Below are 5,450 nucleotides of genomic sequence, written 5' to 3'. Positions count from 1 at the left end.
AATGTCCTGAAGGATTAGGAAAAAAAACATATATAGTTCATTTCCTAGTTCATTTTCCACAGTAGATTTCTCAGTTTTCTTTTGGACACAAATGAATGAATTGGATTAATCTCTAAGGTAATTTTCAACTTTAATATCCAGTGAGTAACCTTAGATGGAAATGAGCAGTTTCATCTTAGAATCTGTGATAGGTCTGACATGTACTTTAGCTTTTATGAGAACAAATTTCAAAAGACTCAAATGAAAGATAAGTAGGATTCCAGAGACTGAAATTCCACAGGGAATGTCAGTCTAAGACTGATGAGAGATCCTCAAGGGTGAAATTCTGAAGAGGCATATAGATTTGATGAAGAGGGAAAATGGGTCCAATAATGTCACTTACCAATTGACTTACATTTTTAAAAGACAGAAGATGGAAGCAAGGGCAGATAAATATTACAAGACATAATTCTCTAAGAAGTTTCATGAATGCTAAGTCTCAGAATGAGCTGAAGTTGATAAGGAAAAATATGGACAAAAAATAGGTTTCAGCAATTTGGAGGGAAAAGAAGGATTAGAGTGCTTGAACTAATATACATTGGATAATGATACCATGTTAACTGATGAAAAGAGGAGACACAATTATTTGATTCAAAGTTCCACCCTGCCTCCGACTATTTCTTAAAAAAAGATTGATCTTTGGAAAAAATAAAAATACAGTTAAAATGGAGTTATATGCCAGATAAATAAAGAGATTATCCGGCTGTTCTTGACAAATTCAAGTCACAGTTCAAGGGAAATACATCCTGGTTAATGAAAAGAACTGACTGACACAGAGATAGAGACAGAGAGAAACAGAGAAACAAAGAGAGAGAGGGAGAGGAGGGATAGAGAGAGGGAAGAGAGAGGAAGAGAAAGAGAGAGAGGGAAGCAGAGAGAGGTAGAGAGGGAAGGGCAGAGAGAAAGAGGGAGAGAAGAAAGAAAGGGAGAGAGGGAAGGGCAGAGAGAGAGAAAGAGGGAGAGAAGAAAGAAAGGGAGAGGGGAAGGGAGAGAGAGGGGGAGAGGAAAGAAAGAAGAAAGAGAAAGGGAGAGATGGAGGGAGAGAGGGAAGCAAAGAGAGAGGAGGAGAGAGGGAAAGAGAAAGAGAGGGAAAAGGAAGAGAGAGAGACAGGGAGAGAGGGGGAGAGAGAGAAGGAGAGCAGGAGAAAGGGAGAGAAAAGAAGAAAGAGAAAAAGGGAGAGAAGGAATCAGAAAAAGAGAGAATGAGAGAGAGAAAGAGGGGGGGAAGGGAAAAATAGAGGAGAGGAGAGAGAGAGAGAGAGAGAGAGAGGAAGGAACAGAGAGAGGGAAAGAGGGAGAGTGAGATAAAGAAAACTGGAGTAGTACACAGCATAGCATCTTTTCTGAGATGACTCCTTGAAACATATTATCTGGGTTTCTAGAGAGCAGTTCTTTTTGACACTCAGGGATCTAAACTTTGGGACCTGGGTTTCTAGACTGTTACTTATGCAGCACATTGCGGGACTCCATTGTGTAGAAGAGACCAACGACCAATTCTGAGTGTTCATTTCCATCTAAGGTTCCTCACTAGATATACATAGTAGAGGAGTGAGCCCTTTAAGTGTAAGGCGGCTCACATGTGACAAGGCTTGCCAGCAGTGATCAGGACCTGTCATTGTGCAGGATTTGAAGGAAATCAGAATATACATCTCTACAATGTTTTTCACCCAGGGCTATACACATATTGCCACATTGTTTCCATGTTTCTTGTGTTCCTGTTGTGATATTTTATTCTAACACATTTATGACCCTTGAGATTCTAAAGCTAAAAGCTACCAGAGATCTGGTAAGTAGAATGCACAGAACAACCTGCTGGTAACTGTGACAAGATGAGTCTTGAACATAATTAAGTCCATTTCATTGTTAGTGGGAAGCCCAACAGAGGCGCTTGGAAGTATAACTCCTGTCTCAAGATCCCCTGTCGGCCTTGCAGAGCATCGGGGCACAGCTGGTAAGAGATGGAGAACTTCAGCTCTCAGCCTGTCCCTTTTTGGGTACCTTTGTCAAGAAAACCCCAGAGGGGGCTGACAAACAGTCAGACACCACCGAACACACAGCAACAGTCTCTCCGACTTGCGCAAACAAATGTCCCACTCCTCGGGGGCCCGGCATTTTTTCCCCGAGTTAGGTTTTCTGTCCGGGCCTTTTATACGCACACTCGGTCCTGGCTCCACAGCCGTTTCCGAGGCCTTTCGGTCAGTCGAACAAGGGCCAAAGCCGAGCCGGAGCGGGGAGCGGGGGGTCAGCGGCGGAGGCGGCGCTGCAGGTGGCCCGCGGGCGCAGCGGCTCCGGGACGGAGGTGGCCGCGCTCCGGGGCTCGAGCGCCCCTGCCGTAACGGCTCCGAGCTCCGCCTGGCCGGGCCATGGACGGCGAGTACGACGTGATCGTACTGGGCACGGGCCTCAAGGAGTGTATCCTCTCTGGCATCATGTCCGTGAATGGGAAGAAGGTGCTGCACATGGATCGTAATAATTACTACGGCGGGGAGAGCGCCTCCATCACGCCCCTGGAGCAGGTGTACAAGCACTTCGGGATCCAGGAGCAGCCTCCCACAGACCTGGGCAGGGGTGGAGACTGGAACGTCGACTTGATCCCCAAATTCCTGCTGGCCGCTGGCCAGCTGGTCAAAATGTTAGTGTACACGGAAGTGACCAATTACCTAGAATTTAAAGTGGTGGAAGGCAGCTTTGTCTACAAAGGGGGGCAGATCTACAAGGTGCCCTCCACCGAAGTGGAGGCCTTAGCCTCCAACCTGATGGGCGTGTTGGAGAAAAACCAATTTAGGAAGTTCCTCAAGTTCGTGGCAAACTTCAATGAGGAGAACCCCGACAGCTTGGACGGCGTCGATCCCCAGACCACCACCATGAGAGACGTGTACAAGAAGTTTGACTTGGGCCATGATGTTATTGACTTCACTGGCCACGCCCTGGCCCTCTACCAAACTGACGACTACTTGGACCGGCTCTGCCCGGAGGCCATCCATCGCATCAAGCTCTACAGCAGGTCCCTGGCTCTATACGGGCAGAGCCCGTACTTGTACCCTCTCTACGGTCTGGGAGAGCTACCCCAAGGATTTGCAAGATTGAGTGCCATCTATGGGGGGATATACATGCTGAACAAGCCCGTGGAGGACATCATCATGGAGAATGAAAAAGTGGTGGGCGTGAAGTCCGAGGGGAAGGTGGTTCCCTGCAAACAGCTCATCTGTGATCCCAGCTACATCCCTGACAAGGTGCGAAAGACGGAGCAGGTCATCCGAGTCATCTGCATCCTCAGTCACCCCATCCAGAACACGAATGACGTCAAGTCCTGTCAAATCATCATTCCCCAGAAACAGGTCAACAGGAGATCAGACATCTATGTATGTATGATCTCCTCCGCCCATTATGTGGCCACCCAGGGAAAGTACATTGCTATTGTCAGCACCACAGTGGAAACTGCAGAGCCTGAGAAGGAGATTGAGCCGGCTCTGAGGCTGCTGGAACCTATAGACCAAAAGTTTACGACCATCAGTGACATATATGAGCCGACAGATAATGGACGGGAAAGCCAGGTGTTCTGTTCCCGTTCTTATGACGCCACCACTGACTTTGAGACATCCTGCAATGACATCAAAGATATTTACAAGCGTATGACTGGAACAGACTTTAACTTTGAAAACATAAAGCGCAAAAGGAAAGATATCTTTGAAGAAGGCGAACATTGATGGCAGGAATTATCTCCTCTTTAAGGCCCTTGGGACTCTCCTGCTAATCTTAGCACCAAGTTCTCTCCTTATTCTGTTCTTTTTTGGGGCTTGAGGAGGTTTGGATGGGACACACCAGCCAACTATGGTCTGTCCTCTTATCTTTTCTTCTGTACCTTCCTTTGAGAACCCCTTCTAATTAATTCCATTTGTTGGCCAAACCCTAGCCTTAGCAATGGAAGATTGGGGTTTAGAGAACCTTTTCTTATCCCTCTCCACCCCTCGGGAAGATTGGACTTAATGGAGGGTGGGAGTTCTCTCTTCTTTTTAACCTCCCTATTTGTTGCTTCTCTCTCTCCTTGCCCCAATACATATAAAATTATAGTCTCTGTGCTCTGCATATCCCTGCATTCCTTTTTCCCTTTCCTCAAACTCTTTGTCTCTAAGATGCTTTTTTTTGGGGGGGGGGAGCCTGGAAAGGGAGGCCATTGAATGAAAAATGAAAGCAGACTTTTCCTTCCCATGTGGAGGAAAATTATCTCGTGGAGACTACCTGATCCGTTCCTGTGCTTCTGTTTTCCCCGAACATGCACATATTTGCTGCCTATAATAATCTAATTAATCAGTTATCTTTTGTCTTGACCCTGTGCTGGTCTGTGATGTGTGCAGGGGAAGCACAAAAAACTGCTGCAGCAAATTATATTTCCATCCCTTCTCCCTTAATATAACCTATTTATATATTTTTCCATAGTGACATTCTCTTACCTCTTCTCCCTCCCTGAGATGCAGAAGGAAGAAGAAAACTAATTTAGTGCCACTCTTTTGGTATTCTCAATACCTATATGAATCTTCCCCTTTATTTGTTGGTGAGACAGGCCCTCCTCTAGACCTTTACTCTAGTGCAATCTCCAGGTAATGGGAAGGGGGCAGACAAATACAAAAGTATTCCAGGACCAAAAATCTGCAATGGGCTGCCCCCTCCCAGTCCTCCCATCTATCCCCCCACTCCATGGAGGGGTGGGATGAAATGCAGAGAGAATATGTGCTTTCCACTTCCTGTGTATTGGACCAGATAACCAGATAAATAAGTCCCTGATAGAGCTTGTTAAAAAGTCAGAGACATAGAGTCAGAAAGACAGATAGAAAGAGACAATTCTCTCTCTCTCTCTCTCTCTCTCTCTCTCTCTCTCTCTCTCTCTCTCTCTCTCTCTCTCTCTCTCTCTCCCTCCCTCCTCTTCCTTCCTTCCCTCCCTCTCTTTTCTTCCTCTCTGTCTCTGTCTCTCTCTGTCTCTCTCTTTATCAATCTCTCCTTCTCTCTCTATCTCTCTCTTCTTCTTCCTTTCTCCCTCTCTGTCTCTGTCTCTGTCTCTCCCTCTATCTTTTTCTCCCTCTCCCTCTCTTCTTTCTTCCCTTCCTTATCTTCCCTCCCTCCCTCTCTCTCTCTGTCTCTCTGTCTCTATCTCTGTCTCTGTCTCACTTTACTAGGCCTTCATTTTGATTAGCAGCAGGCAATACTGAGAATGCTCTAAGACAGTAGTTCTCAAAACTCTCCTGGTGATCCTTTCAAAAAGTGGTAAGATCAAAATTATTTTCATCATAATAGTAGGGTATTATTAAACTCCTCTCTTTTACAACTATAAATCTATGAAAATAGAATTTCTTCATATACTATAAAACCAAAACCTCAGAATATTACAACAGATTGAATATAGAAGCAGTTATTTG

The 5,450-nt window shown here is 45.8% G+C and overlaps 1 protein-coding gene across 2 annotated transcripts; it reads left to right on the top strand.

Moving 5' to 3' along the window:
* The first annotated feature begins 2,402 nt into the window (after positions 1–2,402).
* LOC127564859 (rab GDP dissociation inhibitor alpha-like) lies at positions 2,403–4,123 on the top strand. 2 transcript variants are annotated; one of them, XM_052001651.1, is made up of 2 exons: positions 2,403–2,663; positions 2,778–4,123. In XM_052001651.1, the coding sequence occupies exons 1-2, from the start codon at positions 2,403–2,405 to the stop codon at positions 3,744–3,746; spliced, it is 1,230 nt and encodes a 409-aa protein (XP_051857611.1). In that variant the 3' UTR covers positions 3,747–4,123. The 2 variants fall into 2 exon arrangements, with proteins under 2 accessions (XP_051857611.1, XP_051857610.1); XM_052001650.1 differs by having other exon boundaries at positions 2,403–4,123.
* Positions 4,124–5,450: the final 1,327 nt, after the last annotated feature.

This window comes from Antechinus flavipes, chromosome 5 (assembly GCF_016432865.1).
Source record: "Antechinus flavipes isolate AdamAnt ecotype Samford, QLD, Australia chromosome 5, AdamAnt_v2, whole genome shotgun sequence".
Lineage (NCBI taxonomy): Eukaryota > Metazoa > Chordata > Mammalia > Dasyuromorphia > Dasyuridae > Antechinus > Antechinus flavipes.
Note: the sequence above shows the minus strand (reverse complement) of the source record. Positions and strands in the feature narration are given on the sequence as shown.

Coding starts and splice junctions, on each gene's coding strand:
- LOC127564859 (XM_052001650.1), top strand. CDS start 2,403: ATGGACGGCGAGTACGACGTGATCGTACTGGGCACGGGCCTCAAGGAG.